This window comes from Botrytis deweyae, assembly GCF_014898535.1.
Source record: "Botrytis deweyae strain B1 chromosome Unknown BDEW_007, whole genome shotgun sequence".
NCBI classification, from domain to species: Eukaryota; Fungi; Ascomycota; class Leotiomycetes; order Helotiales; family Sclerotiniaceae; genus Botrytis; species Botrytis deweyae.
In genome coordinates this window covers 164153-187453 of record NW_024066214.1, presented here as the reverse complement: position 1 = coordinate 187453, position 23301 = coordinate 164153, and the positions used below count along the sequence as shown (strand labels likewise).

The window sequence follows — 23301 nt, the reverse complement described above, 5'->3', positions numbered from 1 at the left end:
GTCCATATAAGTATTGAAAGTCGCCCACGAGCATTCTTTTCTTCTTACTATAACACTCATAATATCTTCTTTCACTCCTTCTATACATTTTAACTTCCCGGCAGGTCCGTTTAATATTTTATTCTTTTTCATCTAGACCGGTTCTATCTTTTTCATAGCAATTATGCAATATTCAACAATTTTTGTCTCTTTCCTCTTCTCCACTGCTGTGGCAGCTCAGGGTTATAATGGAACCCTTACGGAGACACAGACATGCAAAGAAATGTTGAAGTTAAACGCCTTGGTTCAATTGGCCAGCAATCAAACCAAGGTCGATGCTATCACCGGAAGTAAGTTATACTCCAAGATTCTCTGAATTTCACCAATCTTCTCAGCTCATAAATCAATCCTAGGATAGTGAGACTAATATTCACCAGATAACGCAACAAGAGCTGCGTCTCTCCAAGCCCAGGCTTCCGCCGCTTCTGTGAAACTTACGGAGCTTCAAAGCAATACTACCCTCATGGCCGACTGTGCTGTCATTGATTCAGCAATCATGACCAATTCATCATGCACCCAGCAATTTCTCCTGCAAAAATTCGTTGACTTTGCCGCCAATGAAACACTGGTTACCGCCACCGTCAACAATGACATGACCAAAGTAGCAGAAATCGAACTAAAAGCCTCAGATGCCGCTGAGAAACTTCAAACGTTACAATCAAATGCTACATTACAAGCAGCTTGTCCTGCCGTCTTCATGGCCGATGAATGTAAAATGGTCGTTGCCCTTCAAAAAATCGCGGATCTAGCGATGGATGATTCGAAATTGAGTAAGATTGCCAAGGGCAATTCGACAAAGGAGGCGAATATTAAGGCTGCCGCTAGCGTGGCGAGTATGCAGGTTATGATGTTGGAGGCCAATGCTACTTTGATGGCTGAGTGTCAGAGTATGGGAATTGCGGTTTCAAATGGTGAGTTTTTTTGTTGTTGTTTTTTTGAAAGAGAGGGGGGGATGAGATGAAATGAACAAATGCTAATATTTGAGATACAATAGCTGCGACGGAAAAATCAACTTCTTCTACTACCGCTAAGTCGACTGCGAGTATTAATAAGATGAGTCTTACTGCCCTCTTTATGGGTGTTTTGGCATTGGGTATGGCTACGTTGTAGATTTTCTTGGAGGGAATATGGGATTGGGGATTGGGGACGGAGATAGAGATGATGATTTAGATGAGGATGAGGTTTTTAGAGTATATATATTAGAACTGAATGGAATTGGGAATGGATAGAATATAATTTACATTCGTTTATTATGGAGTTTGATGGATAGATGTGATTTCGAAGTTTTGATGATGTTTCGTGAGGTATGTTGATGGTGTGTTGATGGTATATTGATAGTGTATTGATAGTGTATTGATGGTATATTGATGGTGTGTTGATGGTATATTGATAGTATGTTGATGATATATTGATATTGTTTGTGGAAGGGAATGTTTTGTTTGGTATTTTCTTGGTTCGGTTATTGCTTGTTGTTTATAGCTTTTATATTTTATATTTTATATTTTCTCAAAAATCTTTATTAATAGGTTTTATTATACATTTTATTCTATTCTATTCTATTTGCGATATGATTTCTACTATACAGGTAGGTACTTCTAGTAATCTATTAGGAGTTTCTCAATAAACGACACGTATCAGTGCGACCATAAGGACTCTATCTGGGCGAGCCCATCTAATTCCGCCAACTAACGCCAATAATGATGTATGAGACGCGAATCTTCTTCATATGATTGAGCGATTGATGATATTTTTTTCTGTGGATTGTTGTTAGCGGATGCGGTTATTTCGGGAGGGGGATCTTACTTTATTGTAATCTTACAATATCGAGAAGGATAATAGCACATCTTTTGGGTGATACTATTACCTGCTACCAGGCCCAGGCGATTTCTTGATTATGAGTAGGTTTACAAAGTTAGTGGCGCTCTTCTATAATACAACGCCCCATGTCTCGCGATACAGTAAAATAAGCACGTCGATTCCAGTTCATGCGAAATCCTCTCCATAATTCAGTAAACATTCTCTTGACGCCCATGCGAGTTCAAAAGCAAACAAACGTAAACTCCGCATTATACCAGTACCAACCAACGTGTGATCCCGTGAACATAATTTCAAATGTACATGAAAGTTTGATCCATAGAAATCTGCCTCATAGTGACTGCAAGTCTTCCAAACGACTTCCGTACATTGATGGGCCTCATGATACCTTGGCCTGGGATAGTTCCAGGTTTTCCATCCAGCTCGCTCCAAAGCACATTTTTTTGTCTCGCGGATAGCAATCCAGTTCCGCTCACTCCAAGGACTGAATCGAGGCCGAGGGCTTGCTCGATACCCTCCATTATATGTGCAATGATCTCGCAGAAGACCATTCCCTGTATGCATGGTTCTGCCACGGACAAGCTGCCGAAATTGAGGCCAGGGAGTTGTACAACAGGGTTTGTGGCCCTCTGATCAACGCGGATAATCATGAGTTCAGCGTTCAGCTCGCAGAGTGTAAGGAGTTGGCTGAAGACACTTGTGATGATTAGAGCAAGAGGTGCAAACAATGGTTCTGGAGAGGGGGAGTAATTTGATGAAAAATTCGATGTTGGATTACGGGGTTTTCCTAAGTATGCTTGTGATGATAATGTTAATGACTCCAGTAGTTTTGTCTCTGTTGTTTGCGTAGAATACGGCATGCCACGAGCCGTTCGGCCGCTGATGATCCGCCTCAAGACAAGCTTCAAGTCTTGGGATGCCTTCAACAGGAACTGAGCCAGCGTAAGATTTTCAATAAACAGCGGGCCTTTTTCATAAACGATGCCGTTGAAATCCAATGTTGCTTTATTCGCTTCCACAGCAACCATGCGGATGTGCAAATCGAGGTTGATTTTGGAAAGCTCAGCCATGGCATCTAAGGTTGTGATAGGTCGTAGTCGATGTGCCCCTGGCGTCTCCGAGATATCTTCCTCGGCACCATGAATACTATCAGCAGGCGACGAGGCTGTCGAGGGGGGCGCATTGAGTGGGGAGACAGATGATGAAGCGCTGCTGAAGGTCAAATCGTTGTTGGATAAGAAAAAATTGCGATCAATGTCATTGGAAGCATCCCATGTAAGGAGGTTTTGATCAAAAGAGTTCATATCAACAGCTGGCCATACTTGTGCTCCGGGATAAGTTTCATTATCTGTTGGAATGAGCGTAGCTTTTGAAGTGTCCATTGGAAGGTCTATGCCCCAATTGTGGTGGTTTCCTTCCTTATTCGAAGGAGATTCATGAGATGTGGTGGGATTTGCGACATGGTTGTGTACCCTGGCTGGGGTAACTTGCCGATTACTGAAAGTTGAGCCTATGTTCTTTCGGTGTTTGTGTGCCTGAGCATCTGCAGGAGCAGCTCGTCGCGGTCTTCCAACTCTCCTTTGCTGTCCTACAATGCAATCTAGGTCGAGAAGCGTGCACCGCGAACATTTGGAGTCGTGTGCATATAAGCGTTGACATCTCGCCTTGATTTTTCTACAGCACTCACACGAAAATCGTCTTTGTGATGGATGAACCGCTGTACCGCCCATGTTAATCTTCCGTGGATCAACGAATGTCCAGAACACGTACAGTCAACAGAGTACTTGGTAAATGTTTACCAGCAGACGCACAAAGCCCCTGGGTCACGCCTTTCGAAGCCCTCCGCGGAGAGTTTTGAGTGTACGTCCGTATGGATTAGTGATCAACTTAGATTCATTTCTGGGAGCAGCCGATTATGCGTATCTTTTGGTCCCACCAAAACTTTATTACTAAGCATTTTATGGAACCATGCATAAACCTTAAATTTTAAGATTGATTTTATGGGGCTCAAAATCTTTGCTCGCGATCGGCTCTCAGTCTCCGATTGCTCAAGTTGTGGTTGAGCCGCCAGATCGATCTGATTGATATTCACCACCACTACATATTTGCCAAGCTTATTATATGACTCTTATATCATATCCACGTGACTTTGGCTGCTCGTAAGGCTGCCCTCTGATGTGGACATGGTGAGCTAGTGTCTTCCTAGTCGTGATGCCAGAAGGAGGTTTCGAGCAATACACCAGATCTCAAGGTTGCCAAATGATGGATCTGTGATGATTTCCTTCTTCCATAGACATAGAATATTGTCTACCCTCACTTTTTCAGATCTTTTGTGGGATAATGAGTTCTGATCTTCCTGTCAAAGGAGACTCATCCCCCCCCCCCCCAAAAATATCTTTCATACCTGTTGTTATCATGAACAACAAGGACAGGATAATTTCAAACGCTACCCTCAAGATGCGAATATCTGCTCTAGGGAATAGGCATACCTGACAGTTCGGCATCTACCCTCAAGTCGACTCCTTCGTTCACTACGATCAGGCCTTGAAGGCTGCTACATTGTGTGGGAAGATAGGCTGCATTCAGATTTTTCATAGTAGGGTACCAATCAAAAGAGCAATTTAGCATTGCGTATGTGGATAGCTGCAGGGACAGTCTTCATCTGGCATTTTGTAGCTACAGGGTTTCCTATATTGATGTTCCTGGAGGACGTCTTAGTAGGATTCAACCTAGTTCTGTAGCAAATCTGCCAGCTATCGAGAATTCATGGCGATGTGGACCCATATCCTGAACAAAATCTGAAAAAGGGCCGAGGGGATTGCCCAGATTGTATTCAAAGGGTATCTTGAGAGCTCATCCCAAGCGGCCAGCACACAAAGGGCGATTTCTTGAATACCTGCCGAACTTATCCAAGACCTTTGATTGTGAGAGGATCAATCAAGAATTGCCGTGCCCCAAAACTGTACGCGATTTCGTCTTCTAGATTAAGAAAAATTGTGAAACCTTTGCTTCCAAGACGCAATGAAGCGACAACCTAAAAGAGCAGTTCAAGACTATAAAACTCGATCCAGGAATGCCTCATGGCACCAATGTAAACGCAAATGTTATCGGAGCATCGAAGTTCATTTAGAAGGTAAGATACGCTAGAGTCAACGGTTCGGAGAGCTGAAAGTAGACTGGTTATCGTGCGAATTTCTTTGCTCAAACGGTATTCGGAACCGCAAATTTTAATTTGCCACGTCATTATCGAGAGACTTCCGTCAATGAAAGTGTCATTCCGGAAGGACAAACGGACGCGGGGGACGTATCAATCCGAGACGGACTTCTCGATCTGCTGCTTGGTAAAAAAGGAAACAAGGTTGACTGGTAAGAATATATGATGGGCTGCGGAGGGTTTTGACTGCCCCAAAGCTTCTAACGTACTTAATGTTTCCACCCCACATTTTCCGGAGGCTTCAAAGATCTGCATTGAATTGCCCACACTTTGGGTCTGGATAAGCGAAAATGCAATACTGTAACAGCCATCCGCCTTCGCCTACGGAAGGTTCTCTAATACACCAATTTATCTACGTATCATAGAATCGATATGCTTTTAAGATTAAGATTTCAAATTCCACAATCTTCGCTATATATGTGTTCAGCATGTGGCCATCTTGTGGAATTAATTTACACAAAACCACCTGATTCATATTTCTCCTTCCAATTACAGCTTTCCACCTTTGACTGACGCCCAATTCGTCAATAATGGAAAGCGAACTCAGTTTAGAGGATGGAATATCTAATATTACCATAGTTGAGGATATGGGAGCAACAAGAGTCATGTCACGGAATGAAAGGACATGGCACATGGCATCGGAGGTACAAGAAATCAAAGACCGAGACCAAGAAGGCGGGCAGCTTCCTAGAAAACTTGGTGTAACCTGGCGAAACCTCACCGTCAAGGGCATCAGCAGCGACGCCACATTTAATGAAAATGTTCTCTCCCAGATGTATCCATTCCATAAGACAACCAAAGAAACTCCGATGAAAACGATCATCGACAACTCATACGGCTGCGTCAAGCCAGGCGAGATGATGCTTGTTCTGGGACGGCCTGGCTCAGGTTGCACGACATTGCTCAACGTACTCTCAAATAACCGACTAGGTTACGAAGAGATCACAGGAGATGTTAGCTTTGGGAATATGTCAGCCAAAGAAGCTAAACAATATCGTGGCCAGATTATCATGAACAACGAAGAGGAAATCATGTTTCCTACTCTTTCAGTCGAAGATACTATCACCTTTGCCGCTCGCATGAAGACTCCCTATCACTTACCGCCTGGTATCAAGACAGCTGAGGAGTACGCCCAGTTTAACAAGGATTTTCTCCTACGTTCAGTGGGTATTTCTCACACTGCCTCTACAAAGGTTGGCGACGCCTTCACCAGAGGTGTTTCTGGAGGAGAACGGAAGCGTGTGTCAATTATTGAATGTTTAACAACTCGAGCGAGTGTTTTCTGCTGGGATAATTCAACAAGAGGACTTGACGCTAGCACAGCTCTAGATTGGATCAAGGCAATTCGAGTCATGACCGACGTCCTGGGCCTCACAACCATTGTCACTCTTTATCAGGCTGGCAACGGTATCTACGAACATTTCGACAAAGTCCTTGTCCTTGACGAGGGAAAACAAATCTATTACGGAAAACAGAATGATGCTGTTCCTTTCATGGAAAGCTTGGGATTCATCCGAGATTCTGGTTCTAATCGGTCAGATTTTCTGACCGGTGTGACTGTACCCACCGAACGTCGCATTGCTCCTGGCTTTGAGAAATCCTTTCCACGTACAGCCGGGGAGGTCCGTGCCGCGTACGAGCAATCGGAAATCAAATTTCAGATGTTGGAAGAGTGTCAAAGTTATGCAACAAGTGAAGAAGCCAAGGAAAATACATCAGTGTTCAAAGAGATGGTACGCTTTGAGAAGCACAAAGGAGTGTCTGAAAATTCTCCAGTTACCACCGACTTTATTACTCAGATTAAGGCTGCTGTCACCAGACAGTACCAGATTATGTGGGGTGACAAGTCAACACTCATTATGAAGCAAGGCGCCACAGTTATTCAAGCATTGATTGGTGGCTCACTCTTCTATGCCGCTCCTGATAATTCGGCAGGCCTTTTCCTCAAGGGTGGTGCCCTGTTTTTTTCGATCTTATACAACGCGCTTTTAGCTCTTTCGGAAGTCACAGATTCGTTCACAAGCAGGCCTATCTTGGCTAAGCATCGTGGTTTCGCTCTATATCACCCCGCAGCTGTTTGCCTTGCCCAAATTATTGCCGACTTTCCAATTCTATTGTTCCAGGTCACTCACTTTGGTATTGTTTTCTACTTCATGGTTGGTCTTAAGAGAGCAGCTGGTGCATTCTTTACCTACTTGGTCGTCAATTTTATGACTGCCATGTCCATGACATCTTTCTTCCGGTTCATCGGCGCTGCTTTCCCTACTTTTGATGCTGCCACCAAAGTCTCAGGTCTTGCAACGGTCGGCCTCTTCTCATATATGGGCTACATGATTACTAAGCCTGACATGCATCCATGGTTCGTTTGGGTCTACTGGATTGACCCTATGGCGTACGGGTTCGAATCTCTTCTTGGGAATGAGTTCCACGGGCAACAATTGGATTGTGTTGGTCCCTACCTCATTCCCAATGGTCCCGGATACACACCTGGTGAGGGTGGACAGTCATGTATTGGTGTTGGTGGAGCAGTCCCTGGAGCCACAAGCGTCACAGGTGACGAATATCTTGCATCCATGTCCTTCAGCCACAGTCACTTATGGCGCAACTTTGGCATCGTCTGCGCATGGTGGGTACTCTTTGTTGGGCTTACAATATTCTTCACTTCCAAATGGAAACTCCCAGGAGAAGGTGGCCGGAGTCTTCTCGTGCCTCGAGAACAACAGCAAAAATCGAAGCATCTGTTACAACCTAAAGATGAGGAGACACAAGCTCTTGAAAAGCCTCTGCCTGAGTCTGGGTCCGTCTCTGGAACTGACACGCCTAGTGGGAGCGTCAACAAAGACCTTATCCGCAACAAGAGCATTTTTACATGGAAAAATCTGACCTACACTGTCAAAACCCCTAGCGGTGACAGAGTTCTTCTTGATAACGTTCAAGGATATGTTGAACCTGGCATGCTTGGAGCTCTAATGGGCTCTTCAGGTGCGGGTAAGACAACTCTTCTTGATGTCTTGGCACAGCGCAAAACGGAAGGTACTATTCATGGATCTGTACTAGTCGATGGTCGCCCCATCCCCATCTCATTCCAACGCTCTGCTGGTTATGTTGAACAACTAGATGTTCATGAGTCCTTGGCAACTGTTCGAGAGGCCCTTGAATTTTCAGCCCTTTTACGCCAGTCTCGCGATATACCTGACGAGGAAAAGCTACGTTATGTGGACACAATCATCGATCTTCTTGAATTAAATGACCTTGAACATACACTCGTCGGTCGTCCTGGCGCCGGACTTTCAGTTGAACAACGCAAGCGCCTCACTATCGGTGTCGAGTTGGTAGCAAAGCCAAGCATTCTTATCTTCCTCGACGAACCTACATCGGGCCTTGATGGGCAATCTGCTTACAACACTGTTCGCTTTCTTCGAAAACTTGCAAGAGCTGGGCAAGCTGTCTTGGTCACTATTCATCAGCCCTCGGCGCAATTGTTTGCACAGTTTGACACCCTTCTATTACTTGCGAAAGGTGGTAAAACTGTCTACTTTGGTGATATCGGTGAAAACGCTAGCACGATGAAAGATTACTTCGCACGCCATGGAGAACCTTGTCCTCCAGAAGCCAATCCAGCAGAGCACATGATCGATGTTGTATCCGGGTTGGGAAATTCGGATAAAAGTCGAGATTGGAACCAAGTCTGGTTGCAATCTCCAGAACACGAGAAGCTCTCCCAGAAATTGGACACTATGGTAAGCGAGGCAGCCGTAAGGCCTGTAGAGGATAATGTTGATGGATACGAATTCGCGGCTTCCCAGTGGACACAGATTAAGCATGTGACACATCGCATGAATGTTTCACTCTTTCGAAACACTGAATATCTCAACAACAAGTTTGCTATGCATGTCAGTCTAGCCCTTCTCAACGGCTTCTCATTTTGGATGATTGGGGATCATCTTACAGATCTTCAGCGTAATCTTTTCACTGTTTTCAGCTTCATTTTTGTGGCCCCAGGTGTTATTGCCCAGCTTCAGCCTCTTTTTATCGATCGTCGCGACATTTATGAGGCACGGGAAAAGAAGAGTAAGATGTACCATTGGGCTCCCTTTGTTACCGGGCTTATTGTTTCGGAATTTCCTTACTTAATCGTCTGCGCCTTGTTGTACTATGTCTGTTGGTATTTCACAGCTGGTCTTCCATCTGGAGCAAACTCCGCTGGAAGTGTGTTCTTCGTTGTGGTAGGTCTTTTCTGGTCCAGCCTTTTTTGTCTAGACTACTGTGGACTAACATGAATTCAGATAATGTATGAACTTTTATATACTGCTATCGGACAGGCGATTGCCGCTTACGCCCCCAACGCTGTCTTTGCAACACTTGTCAACCCATTAGTCATTACAACTCTGGTTTCGTTCTGCGGTGTCATGGTACCATACAGCCAAATTGAACCTTTCTGGAAATACTGGTAAGCTTTATATTTATTTTCGCACTGAACATCTTGACTGGCGCAAAATCTAACAGCGTTCTTCTGCAGGATATACTATCTCGACCCTTACAATTATCTCATGAGTGCCCTGCTTATATTCACATCTTGGGACAAGCCTGTTCACTGCACAACCGACGAACTCGCCATCTTTGACCCGTCTCCAAATCAAACATGCGGCGAGTATCTTGATATCTATAAGCGTGGCATGGGGCCAGGAATCAATATTTTGAATCCAGAAGCCACCGCTGATTGTCGAGTTTGCCAATACACACATGGTGGAGACTATTTAAAGACCCTGAATCTCCCGGAAAAATCCTATGGATGGAGAAATGCCGGGATTGTTGTGGTGTTCGTCGTTGGCATCTATGCATTGGTATATTTCATGATGAAGCTCAGAACAAAGGCCACGAAGAAAGCCGAGTCTTGAGAAAATCGTTGAAAAGGGATAGTAGTACTATCATAGATGACCTCTCACTTTGTTTTACATGTTAGATTTCTTCACTCTTTTGCCGATGTTTCTGTTTTGTTTGACAATTACAAACAGATTTCCTCTTCTTCTCGGGATTGCTATCAATCAATCTTGTTGTATTTTAATTTATCTCCTTTATCGTTAGATGGTTCGATGGTTATTGGGTTATTCATGATATGACTGTATATGAGGGTATTAATGTAGCTAACGAGCAGCTAGCGCTTCGCAGAGCTTATCTGTAGTACTAGCTTCCTGTATTTTCAATTTCAGGAGGAATTGCAATACAAATATAGATTAAAGCATAGGGTATTATGGTGTTTGCCCAATCATTTAAGAGGTGAAATGAGGGGTCGAGCTGTAAGCTTGGGATATGATATATGAGGAAAGTTATACCAATCCATACGTGTTTCATTGAGCGAAAAGAACAATGAACAATTTCTTAGTACTTGCGCAATTTAGATTCTTTTCTTATATTTCTTTCTTCCTAGTACGTTCGTTGAGAGGCCAAAAATATTTGCATGAAATGAGGTCAAAACTGGATATAAAACTAGGTGAATAATGACGGATTAGAGTACTGCCTGCTTACAATATGGCTCTGGTGAAGATTGAGATGAATAGCACAATTTACGGAATTCACAAAATGAAGATAATAAGAATTAGTTTTGCAGGTTGTTTGATTCACACATTGCTGGTGTGACTTGCTTCCATTTGTTATCATATGAATAAATATATGTCATCTAGAAATGAACTTAAAGCTACTCAGACACAAAACTAGGTATCTATTACCTATCTCTATACTACACATCCCCATCCTTCCAACCACACCTGAGCATCCTGAGCGAATTCCCAAAACAAAAGTGAATACCCTCCAGTGAAAACCAAGCACACCAGCCTAGGTACAAACCACTTCCCAGATTATCCAATCTCTAATAATAAGTTTGATCCCTCAACCTTGGAATCTCTAGCAAACAAAACTATCTGTTTGCACCACCTCACCTTCCAAACCTCCCCTCCCCTCCCAATGCAATGACACAATCACAAACACAACCCCTCAAAATCCCACTACATAAATCCTCACTTCCCCATCGTATTAATTCCTGAGAATCTTTCTTACGTTACAACGTCTTCTCATATCCATCCCATCTCATCATTCACTAAACAATACATACAGTGATCAATTATTTCGCAGTCATGGATACTCCAAATCCTCCAAGTACACCTCAATCGCGCTCTGGTATGTAGTCCCAGAATCCTCATGTTTATCTCTATCCATAAATACTAACATACCTCATCACCACAGCCGCATACCAGCAGATCCTCAAACCCATCACACCGTCGCAAATTCCGCTCCCCTCAACCCCAATCCCAACTCCAACCCCAACCGCAACCACAACCACAACCTCAACCCCCAACCCAGCCACCAAAATTCCTCTCCCAGAAACTCCTCTCCCAGAAACAGAAACTCCCATCCTAAACACACCATCTTCCATCGCAGCGAAGATTCCTCTCCCGGAGACACCGACGCCCGCCGCAGCCGCAATTTCTGAGAGAAAGGTGGACGATGGATTTTCTGTTTCTGGTTCTCCTGAGACTAGCGAAGTTCTCGAGGCTCCCGAGGTTCCCGAGGTTCCTGGCGTTTCTGCTGCAGGTATGAAGATCTTTTCCTTTTCTTCTTTTTCATCTTCTTATGCGTAGATTCCCAACACATTATCCACTTATCTCTCAATCTCCCAACCCTAATACCCATACCATAAACCCCAACCCCAACCTCAAAACTAACCTCAAAACTAACCTCAACCCACAGTCCCCACCAATCTCACCAATCCCCCCAATCTCCCCTCCCACCTTCCCCACAACCCTCTCAGCAACCCTCTCCGCAAATCTCCAAGCTCACCCCTCAGCAAACCCCTCAGCACCCCCACCCCCGAAATCTCGCCTCTAAAACTCGCTTCTGCTTCTTTTTCTTCTTCTCATTCTCAATCTCAATCTCAACCTCAATCTCAACCTCAATCTCAATCTCAACCTCAATCTCAATCTCAATCTCAATCTCAATCTCAATCTCAATCTCAATCTCAATCTCAACCTCAACCTCAACCTCAACCTCAACCTCAACCTCAACCTCAATCTCAAACCCAGCAAAGAGACAAGTAGATAATTAGACAAGATAAGACAAGACAAGATAGCATACGATATAATGCTCTCTCTATGTATTTACACAAATATTCTCCTCTGAGCTTGAGCTTGAGCTTATGCTTATCAGGAAATCAGGAAATCAGGAAACTCAATTCAATTCAATTCAATTAGATATGGGAGTTGTGATAACAAGGAAAAAGGAATCAAATCAAATCATCAATTAGTTAGCTAGCTGGCTAGTTAGCAGACAGACAGGCAAATAGGCAGACAGACAGAATAATATTACCATCTCTCCCTCTCCCTCTCCCTCTCCCTCTCCCTTCTAAACTCTTCACATATAATCCATTATCCATCTATCTAGTATCCATCTATGCAAGCCCGAAAAGAACTCCCTCTTTTCAAAACCCCCGAAAAGAAACCCCCCGAAGAGAAAATCCCCGAAGAGAAAATCCCCCAACAATCCCCTCAAGAGAAATCGAATCGAATCGAATCGAATCATTCATCTCTTAATCCATCTCTCCATCTCTCCATTTCTTTATTTTTTTATTTCTTTATCTCTCCATCTCTCCATCTCTCCATCTTTCTATCTCTTCATCTCTCTATCTCTCTATCTCTTTATTTCTTTATCTCTCCATCTCTCCATCTCTCCATCTCTCCATCTCTCCATCTCTCCATCTCTCCATCTCTCCATCTCTCCATCTCTCCATCTCTCCATCTCTCCATCTCTCCATCTCTCCACCCATCACACAACTACCCATCACACAACTACCCATCACACAACTACCCATCTACCTACCCACCCACCCATCGACCCATCTACCCATCTACCCATCACCCACCTACCCATCTACCTACCCATCTACCCATCACCCACCTACCCACCAACTCACCACAAGCCCAAAATTATAAACACATTAAACAAATCAAATGAGCAACAACAATTAGATACCTAGATAACTCCCAATCAACTCCCAACCAACTCCCAACCAACTCCCAACCAACTCAAAGTGACCGAGCAAAAAGAAAGGAGAGAAGAGGAGAGTGGATTTTATCTCCGTGCTTTACACCTCCTCCTATGTTCAACGAGTACAGAATAGAATGGATGATTATTTTATACGGTACAGATCAAATCAAATCAAATCACATCACATCAAATCACATCACATCACAAGACAAAAATAATGACAATCTGGAGTTGTGAAATCATCAATTCTCTCCATCACCATCACCATCACCATCACTCTCACCCACCCTCAAAATTAATCTCCCCTCCCCTCCCCTTCCTTTCTCCAAAAAATATACAAACATCTCTTCACTCCCTTCCCCAATCACTTCATCCCCATTCATAAATCCCACCTGCAAACAATACAATGCAATGCATAAATACACATGACGAGCAGATATCCCTCCAAGATGCCATCCAATCCAATTCCTCATTATGAAACGCCCAAAACCATTTATGCATGCATGCTGATATCACCCTCCCATAATCATCTCCATCGCAACAAAAAGTAAGTCAAATCCCAAGTCTACGCCTGCCCATCCCTTCGTTAACATCCCAACCAATCCATCCCATGCCATTTTAATTCATCATTCCTTATCGTGACAGACATTGATCTAATAAAAAAAAGAAAATGAAACCATAAAATAATGAGAAAAGCTCTTAATCCCATCCCAATACAAGAAAACTCCAAAAGGTATATGCCACATTCCATGTTTTTGTCTCTTCTCGATTTTCGTATCTCGCTCCAAAGTTGTATAAAAATATTGTTCAAGAATTGAAAGTTGTCAAGGTGAAGTCCTTTCAGCTGCATCATTTTGTGTCGAATAAAAAGAAGGCATCGTTGGTACCGGTGGTATCTCATCATTAAGTCTTTTGGTCGACGAAATATTCAATACGCGATACAACAAACTCTTTCTCTTTCCATCAGCGCGTTTGTAAGAAAGTTGTTGAACTCCAGAACATTCGGTACGAGGACCCATGGTTCTACCACCACTTGGAAGACGTCTCATGGCAGCTCCAAGCTCACTTCGATGATCCCATGTCGGGGAACCTTCGCTACTCTTACGTTTAAGTTCTTCTTCCCAACCATATATATCGGTACTGGTACTGCTTGCACAAGAATTGGTGCTGACAGTCGAACACGAATAGATACTGCTAGCAGAAGAACACGCAACGCTTGCATCGGCTAATAGTAACTCGTCTGGAGACCGATCGTCCATGATAGTACTAGTTGACGAAGTAGTCGTTGCTAGGCTTGTCCTCGATGAGTGAGCTTCCGAGTGTGCTGAAATCCAAGTACCATTATCTCCCTCGAAATCAAAGTCCGCATGAACTTCGGTATCGGTAGTTGTCGTTTCTGAAGACTTTCTGGGTTCCTCTCGTTCAATCACCTTTGCTGGAATATAGAACGGCGAGCCTGCAACTTGCATCATCTTCGCTTTGGCCATCTCCTTCTCATTTATTGCTGACCCCAGTTTTGCGGCCACGTCATCCTCTCCAATACCTCTACTCATACTCCTCCCCTCTTCAATGTTTGCCCAAGTCTGGGACCTAGAAAACCCAAATGAAAAATCCTTCTCCTTGCCAACATGCATTGATGCTAGGTTTGCAACGAGCGAAGGCCGACGTCCGGAAACATCAACTGGTGAACCAGGATGCGCGACCATAAGTGGTGATGCTCCTTGAGTTGATTTCAGTGTTGTGTCAACGCGAGGCTGCGATGCCTGCTTTGTCAAGGTGGAGTTATTCGTGGGATTTTCGATTGGTCGATTCATCGAGCAAGGAATATTAGAAAAAGCATCAGAAAGTGGTGACGCGACCTGTTCCCGTCATGGTTGACTACCATTTTGATCATCACTCACGCTGTGGCGTCGCGAACTACTTGTCGATCCATGAGCAGATCGACTCTTCTTGAAACCGAGTTTCGCACCCATTTTCTTCCAGCTAACACTTCCTTCACGAGAATGACGTGGGCTAGTTCCAGGCGAATCACTTACGAAACCAGTATCTGAAGTTGGTGGGGTGGTTGGAGGAGTGATGGGTTCCATTGGAGATGGCGAATCAGTGTCGTCTGTGAGACTTTCGGATTCGATTGAGGAGGTTCCTGAGGATCCAGACATGAATGTTGATAAGCGAGCAGAAGTTACGCGACCTAATGCAGCAGTAAGATGTGGATGTTGAGGTGGTCTTTGCGATGGAAGGCTGTGAGAATGAGACATCTTATCTCCACTGAGAGGTGGACTTCCCTTCCTCGTGCGTAGTCGAGAATGAGACATAGATCGCTCATCCAAAGATTCGGCCATGGCAGCAGCGTCAACAAATGACTCATTCGAGGCCCACGGGCTGTGATCGGAGGCACGTGATGGAGGAGCAATTGAATTCAAGAATGGAACCAACACAGATTCATCCATCAACTCATATATGATCTTGACGGCTTGATCCAATTCTCTTGGGTCTGGCGCCTCGTATATGTTCGGTAAATGAATCAATCGATCTCTAACATCAGAAGGTAGATTTACTTCTCGTGGCCCATTTGGCGCAATGTATGCATCCAACAACTTTCGCCATAACATTCGTACATATTCGGAATCTTGATCGGTTGGGGATAGTGGTGAGTATGGATCCCGGCCGTATGTCGCCTGATAATGTTTCTTGTATCTGGTTGCATCCATGGTAAACTCCAAGGTTTCCAAACAATGGTTCTGTGACAGGTATGCCATGAAGGCGCTCAACGTCCATGGTGGTGGTGCAGCATCCGACAAGACCTCTTGTAACGTTGGTCGCCTGGGACAATAAGGGCCAGGTGGGATCGAAAGATTGAGAGATTTCGAACTCGACGGTAAATATTCTCCTGACGACATGAAGCCCTCGTCGTCCGCGTCGCAGTCCGAAATGACGGATGAACAACGCGGTGATGATTCTCTCGAGTACGTTTGAACGTATAGTGGGGGAGGTTTCCTTGTTTTCGATTTTCGCATCGCGCTTCGAAGGTATCTCATGGATACTATTTGTAATGTGTGTACACTTTATTGCTTTCTCCTATATGATTTAATTTTCCCACTTATTCTATCTCGTAGAATGTATCGGGTGTGAAGAGAAAAGCAAGTGCTATTGTGTGCCGCTCATTTGTCAGAAACAAATTAGTCCAAAGCAGGTCGTCAAAATAGGTGTTTGCTGCAAGGTACAGTAACTCGATTCGATGAAGCCTGCGTGGAAGGCAAGCCAGTCCGTAATCTCGTGGGATGCAGGCTACCGCAGAGTACCGAATTTTGACAGGGGACCTTTTCCAATGATTGAACCACTCCCAGAGGTGTTGAATCACGAAACCGGATAAGCACAGAAGGTCGTGGCGGTTGATATTCTTCTGGAAACGAGTCTCTGAAGTTCGGAAACGTTGTGTATCGAAGTGAGAAACAAGGTCGCAATGGTGAGAGGCTGAATAAAAACTAAGCCTTCTTTTTCCAAGTTCTTCGTAATGCGACGTTTGTCAAGTAATACAAATGTAACCTTCTATAATCGAACCAGGCTGAGATGTGAATCCTTAGCAATAAGTTTATTTTCGTCGTTTGGTGAGTAGAGAATGGATGAAGTCTCAGCAAAGTAAGAACGTCAAAGATTAAAATGAAGTATTAGACCGGATAGAAGAACAGTAAAATGGAAGGATTGAAGGAGTGATTCGATTTTTCGAAACGACGTAGTAAATCTAGATTTTCAGAGTAATCTCCTCGGTGAAGTTGGGACCAGAATGGGTGGGTTTCGAATCAGATAGTAGCTTAAATGAGGGCTTTGACAAGATGTCAAGTTTGAGAATGCGCCAGACGATAGATATAGAACGGAGAAGCTCCTTGTGTTTGAGAAATCGAGATTGAGGGATATAAGATCCGATGGGCAAGATATTATTGGCGGGTGGAAAAAAGAGAGACTCTAGGTGTAAGAGATTGTAATTGGAATTTGTGATTGTGATTTGTTGCAGTGCAGTCAGTGTAGTGTAGTGTAGTGAGGTGTTGTGTTGTGTTTTGACGTGTGGTGTATATTGAAAGTCTGATGACGACGATGAATTGGTAACGATGATGATGATGATGATGAAGATGATGATTCTCGTGTGTATGTAAAGGGTGTGTGTGTATATGTGGTGTATGGTGTCTGTCTGTCTGTCTGTCTGTCTGTACCGGTATGTGGTATGTGGTATGTGGTATGTATGGTAATAATGTCTGTGGTGGATGTTGGTGTACCTATCTATGAAAATGATTGAATAATCGAATGGACGCTACGACGGAGTATGGCTCAGGTAATATCTCCGACCCTTTTTATTATTAATTGGGTGAATCGATCTAACAATTGAACCAATTCCCTTAATAATGATAATTATAATAAAAACAAGTAAGAGCAACGGTAAAAACAATAAAGATTTAGAAGGGATGGGTGTGAATATGAACGATTTCTACGGTTCCCAAGAGGAAAAAAGTAAAAATGGCGGCGGTCGAAGAGTCGTCAAAGGTAAAAGTGCAAAGTGAGAATTATGGATCTTTTCCACGAAAGAATTAGCATCATCAGAAGAAGAGTTTCCCTTCTCTTCCCTGCCTGCTTCTCTTCTCTTTCCTTCCCTTTCTCTTTCCTTTCCCTTCACAGATTCAAACCACAATCACAACCATGATCCTGGCTGGTTCCAGAAAAGGATAGAGATAGCGTGGATGGTGGAGCAAAAGAGGAGTAAAGTGAGATGAGTGGAGCAGGTGAAGATGGCGCGGATGGATGATTCTGGGTGGATATGTATGAGATAGGGATCGGGATTCGGTAGACCAAAGTGATGCTAGTTGGGAAGTTGGACCAATTTGTGGGAGAGAAATTCAGAGAATCTCCTCTTGAATACGAGGTTGGGTCTGGCCAAGAAGAATGAATATATATGCTAGGGATATATGTGTATAGGTATGTATGGATTATGAAAAGACATAGATCTTTTATGTCAAGGGATATGGTGATGGGCGAGGGAGTTGATGGAGGGTGGATGGAGGGTGGATGGATGATTGATTGAATTTCTGTATAAGCTGTGTGACATGAATATTAACAGTAGGTGACTTGTAACTCTCTCAATTTCCAAATAAAAGAAGTTAGAAAAGGGTAGAGAGGCAAAGGCGTCGTCTGGTTTGTATGGTCTGGTATGTATGTCTGGTTTGCTGTGTGGCCTTGTCTTGCTTGCACTGCACTGAAAAGAGAAGAGGAGAGAAGAGTGACTTTTCTAAAAGTGGCCAGTGATGGTGGGTCTGTGGATGGGTGAGTGGATCCAAGGCTGATTCGAATGAGACCTCTTACTCGTTGGCTGGTTTCAAAAAGTGGATCAAGAGTGACGGAAGTGGTGATACAAAGATTGGGAGTGTCTGTGACTGTGACTGTGACTGTGACGGTAACTGTGAGTCTGTGACGGTTGGTTGATAATCATTTATTACCTAGTTAATCATTGCTTGCTGGCGACCAGTGGCTGGGTGGGCGGTGGGTGGCTTTGCACCGCCGTTCGTGTGTTTTCAGTACTTTGTAATGTCGTGAAAGAGAGACAGCGTGAGTGTTGATTGATACTGAATATCTATCGGATACCGTGATGATGTGAAATGTTCAGTGTTAAATGTCTTCATTAAATGTCTTCATTAAATGTCTTCATTAAATGTCTTCATTAAATGTCTTCATTAAATGTCTTCAGAGGTGAACATTGTCTTTGCTTCTTTTTCCTCGATTGGGGGATGTGCACGCGACGGTTGATGTTCTCTTGCGATGATCTTGAAACTATCGCCAGATATAACGACCTGACCTTGTATAACGACCGGGTATGATGTTCATATATGATGTGCATGTATAATACTCGAATGCCGTCGATATGCAATTTATTCAATATTTATCCCAGGAGCAAAAAGAACATCAAGAAAAGAACTTCTGGAACTTTTCCCCTACGGTCGATGGTGGGAGTTTATTATCCCCGTCACCTTACGAATCTGAGACGGAATTGAATCCACTAAGAAATACGCGTGGTCCTGGGTGGTCCTGGGTGGTCCTAGGAAGTCCTGGGTAAATCTTAAAAGAGCGAGGGAGAGAGATCACGCTAAGGGAAATAAAATAAACTCAAAAAGGATAAGCAGAATCCACCCACGCTAGAAAAGCGCTAGAAGATTGGCTAGCCACGCTCCATGCCATCGAATCAAATCATCTTATTCTTTGCTCATCCATGGAATCCATTGAGCGTACCACCCATCATCCAATCATCATCTCGTCACACTTTCATCATGCGCTCAGATCCGAGTTGGGATTAGTGTCGAACTCCACAGATGCTTCTTCGAGCAAGGATATAGATTGTGGTTCTGCATCCCTCGTTAAAGCAGCATGAAGAGCCCTCACGGAAAACTGTATCCTTCGAAGTTCGTACGTTTCCCCTTCCGACATGGATATAGCCAGGTTTATCAGCAGCAATCAACAATCCAACGGAGTTTATGAGATTCTTGGCCGAGCTCTCGATTCTGGCTTTTCTCTTGGCACGCATGGATTCTTCCAACACTAATCGATAAATCGTTCCATCATTCGAATGATTTGATGCTGACGGCGTTGCGCGATGCCTTTCGGAGGAAAGATAAGTGGTTCTGGATTATTAATAAGCATGAGGAGGACAACTGGGCTGGGGATCTCTTCGCATGGGGCCAGCAAGCACAATCTGTGACATGATGTAAAGTCCTCCCTAGGGTATCCCTTATGGAACTGTGAAGCGTGGAAAATGATCTGTCCCAAATATCCCGAGAACTTGAAAGGATGATTCTTGATGAAGGTGTGTGCCGCGTTTGAGGACTGGGAAGGCGATGCAATGCTTGAAATCTTCCCAAGACCGTTGGTGCTACACAAATTACACTCCGATGGCAAATCGTGGCGTTCTCTCCAAACTTCTATCCCTTCCATCCATTCCAGAGAACTCTCTGTTGGAAACACGCAAGTCATCGTATCACCAACCACACAACATTGTCACTCCATCCCAAACCCCTTCTGCTCCCTCCGACATATCACACAAGGCAAGTTCCGTGAGATCCCTTCCAGAAGTCACCAACCACAGCAAACCTCCATACCCACTCGATCCCCAATTCTCCTCTCCCAATGACACAACATCAAACACCTTCACCTTCACCTTCACCTCATCTTCAATCCACCGATAAAGTCTCACGCTACCGATAAGAAGCCGTCCCAAACGGTAATTATCCTACGTCCAGACTGCGGACACTGACGTTGCCCGTCCATCATGTCCCCAATCGAGCTACCTTCCTTTCCCCATCCTGAAAACCAGTTCATAGTCCACCCACCACATCCGATAGTCGTGAAGATCATCACATCATCTCGATACCGTATCTAATCACCGTCTTCTGATCACCCTGAGCCACACACCCTCAAGGTCCAACCCCTCAATTGAATTTAATTAACTTTTCCCACGGCCTCCCGTTCGGGCTTCTTCATTCTTCATCTACCGGAGGCGTGGGACTGGCACAGAGGAACTGCCGATGTTGGGTGTGCTATCGACGATTCCCATCGCCTTGTTCGTGTGGAGTCTGCGTTGTTTGCTTAGTCTCTTTTCTCATTCATTCATGCCTTTAATTCGCTTTCTCTAGTCCATTCGCACGTTTACACTACAGTAGGTAGCTCCTCTCCTCACCTCCTTCGTACCCTCACCATAACTCATCTACCGATACCTACATCTACACATCTGCTCACCACGTGAAGTATGCACAACATCCTCCATCCTCCAATAAATCATTGATCCATCCATCCATCCAATCCAATGCATCCATCCCCATCCCCATCTCAAATATCATATCACGTCAAAGAAACATCACTCCCTCCCTCATCTCGCATCAGACCAATCCCCCCCCCTCACCCTAAGTTGTACCACCGTCCATCCATCCACCCCTCGCACCCATCTTCCATTCACAAGCCTCCATTCCAATTTCCAAACAAGCATACGGACGGAGTAGAAAGCTAGACCACACCACCTCCTCACCCGTCGTCACGTAACACACAATACAAGCCCTTACTATCTCGAGAAGGTAGATAGATAGGTGGGTGGGTAGGTCATCACGGATTGATATATCCTCCTGAGTTTATGATACCTACATACCGAGTCCCTAGTCCTGAGTCCTGAGTCTAGACTCTCTTTTTGATGGAGATGAATATTCATCGAATATCTATCTCCCATCCGGCTCTTCCATAACTATAAAAAAGCGAGAGGAAAGCGAGAGAAAAGGAAAGAAAGAAGAAAGAAAGAAGAACCCCTTCACATAATATGTAATGTACATATCCCAACCAAGCCGTCTCCGAAACTCTCAAGGTATTATTGATATCCTATCCCATCGCCATCCCCTGCCTACTCATCCCATCCCCCATCTCATAAAGTTATAAAGTTACAACTTACGAGCTTGCGAACTTGTGAGGTAAGATGGAGTAAGTATTATATTATATATTATATATTATCTATTCTACTATCTATTATCTATTATATATTTTATGTTTTTTATATTTTTTATATTTTTTATATTTTTTATATTTTTTATATTTTTTATATTTTTTATATTTTTTATATTTTTTATATTTTTTATATAATATATATAATATTATTTTTAGCTACGAAGGGCCGAGAAAAAGCTCGTATAATATAATATAATATTTAATATTTACTTTTGAATTTCAAAAAGATTCCTTTTCGAATTTTTTATTTATTTTTTATACATTTGATTTTTATAGATTTGATTCGATTTGATGGGTTTAGATTTGATTTTGATTTTGATTTTGATTTTGATTTTGATTTTGATTTTGATTTTGATTTTGATTTTGATTTTGATTTTGATTTTGATTTTGATTTTGATTTTGATTTTGATTTTGATTTTGATTTTGATTTTGATTTTGATTTTGATTTTGATTTTGATTTTGATTTTGATTTTGATTTTCAAGTATAAGTTTAAGGAGTTTATTAGTATATAGATAGGTGTATATTTTAGTATTTTAGTATTCTAGTATTCCTAGATAAGATTATAGAAAAACTCATAGAAAAAAGCCATAGAAAAAACCTGTAGAAAAAAGCCGCAGAAAAAGAAAAAAAAAGCAATCCAATTCTCCCTCCCATCGCATTCCACAATTCCCATATCCCCCCTCCCCGGGAATCTGAAAAAAAGATGCGGATTTTTCTGGATTTCTGAGTTTTCCGTGTGATATATTAGATACGATGTACTAGGTTGGCTCGGGGTTGGCTCGAGGTTGGCTCGAGGTTGGTTTCTATTTACAACCTGGTACCTGGTATTTGGTATTTGATATATACGGATGGAGTATGGATAGCCAGGGATGGTGAATATGATATGGTGTATAGAGTAGTGGTGGTGTGAATGGGATGGGTGTGATGATATGATATGGATGATATGGATGATTGATTGATTGATTGATTGATTGATTGATTGATTGATTGATTGATTGATTGATTGATTGATTGATTGATTGATTGATTGATTGATACTTATTATGGAGTATACCTAGGATCTCCCATGGGAAAATTGAGATTTTTATGTAGAGTCTAGAGTCTAGAGTCTATCAGGTAAAGGACTTTAGGTAGGTATTCATGCGAAAATATGAAGTAGGCATAATATGAGTATCGATATCTAGAGAGTACGATGTAAGTAGATAAGAGCATAGCATCGGTAGAGAATAATAATTTCTCGGCTTTGTAGGTTGCTAGTCTGTAGGTTGTTTGTTATAGTAGTAAGTAGTAAGTAATAAGTAGTAAGTAATAAGTAAGTCGGTTACCCTACTTTCGGGCCACCCCTGTTTTGGGCCACCCTTTCACACCAAAAATCACTTTTTAGGCCTATTAATATCTCTATCAATATTCAATATAATTCGATGAAAATTTGTATATCTATAATTTAGATTGATTTAAGCTTATTCTGAAATTTTTAGATTTTTAGGATTTTTTTGTATTGAGAACTAGAGCTTCAAAATATCGATTTTTAAATTTATATGAGAATTACATATAAATTGAAATTTTTTATAAAATCTTTAATAACTTTCTAACAAAAAGTGTTAAAAATAAACTTTAAAATTTTACTATAAATTTATAATATGTTTAATATAAGAAATTCGGAAAAAACAGAAAA

The 23301-nt window shown here is 42.9% G+C and overlaps 6 protein-coding genes across 6 annotated transcripts; 3 read left to right on the top strand and 3 right to left on the bottom strand.

Moving 5' to 3' along the window:
* Positions 1-163: 163 nt before the first annotated feature.
* EAE98_003764 (uncharacterized protein) lies at positions 164-1149 on the top strand (the record flags this gene model as incomplete). The annotated part of the gene is made up of 3 exons (XM_038951384.1): positions 164-329; positions 417-950; positions 1034-1149. The coding sequence occupies 3 exons, from the start codon at positions 164-166 to the stop codon at positions 1147-1149; spliced, it is 816 nt and encodes a 271-aa protein (XP_038811857.1).
* Positions 1150-2147: 998 nt separating this feature from the next.
* On the bottom strand, positions 2148-3584 carry EAE98_003763 (uncharacterized protein; the record flags this gene model as incomplete). Its single annotated transcript, XM_038951383.1, has 1 exon — positions 2148-3584. One exon carries the CDS (start codon positions 3582-3584, stop codon positions 2148-2150), a length of 1437 nt encoding a protein of 478 aa, XP_038811856.1.
* A 2014-nt stretch (positions 3585-5598) lies between these two features.
* Positions 5599-9966, top strand: EAE98_003762 (uncharacterized protein; the record flags this gene model as incomplete). The annotated part of the gene is made up of 3 exons (XM_038951382.1): positions 5599-9294; positions 9355-9518; positions 9588-9966. 3 exons carry the CDS (start codon positions 5599-5601, stop codon positions 9964-9966), a joined length of 4239 nt encoding a protein of 1412 aa, XP_038811855.1.
* A 1233-nt stretch (positions 9967-11199) lies between these two features.
* On the top strand, positions 11200-12159 carry EAE98_003761 (uncharacterized protein; the record flags this gene model as incomplete). Its single annotated transcript, XM_038951381.1, has 3 exons — positions 11200-11242; positions 11309-11656; positions 11813-12159. 3 exons carry the CDS (start codon positions 11200-11202, stop codon positions 12157-12159), a joined length of 738 nt encoding a protein of 245 aa, XP_038811854.1.
* A 1770-nt stretch (positions 12160-13929) lies between these two features.
* On the bottom strand, positions 13930-16122 carry EAE98_003760 (uncharacterized protein; the record flags this gene model as incomplete). Its single annotated transcript, XM_038951380.1, has 2 exons — positions 13930-14964; positions 15007-16122. The coding sequence occupies 2 exons, from the start codon at positions 16120-16122 to the stop codon at positions 13930-13932; spliced, it is 2151 nt and encodes a 716-aa protein (XP_038811853.1).
* Positions 16123-19411: 3289 nt separating this feature from the next.
* Positions 19412-19667, bottom strand: EAE98_003759 (uncharacterized protein; the record flags this gene model as incomplete). The annotated part of the gene is made up of 2 exons (XM_038951379.1): positions 19412-19531; positions 19554-19667. 2 exons carry the CDS (start codon positions 19665-19667, stop codon positions 19412-19414), a joined length of 234 nt encoding a protein of 77 aa, XP_038811852.1.
* Positions 19668-23301: the final 3634 nt, after the last annotated feature.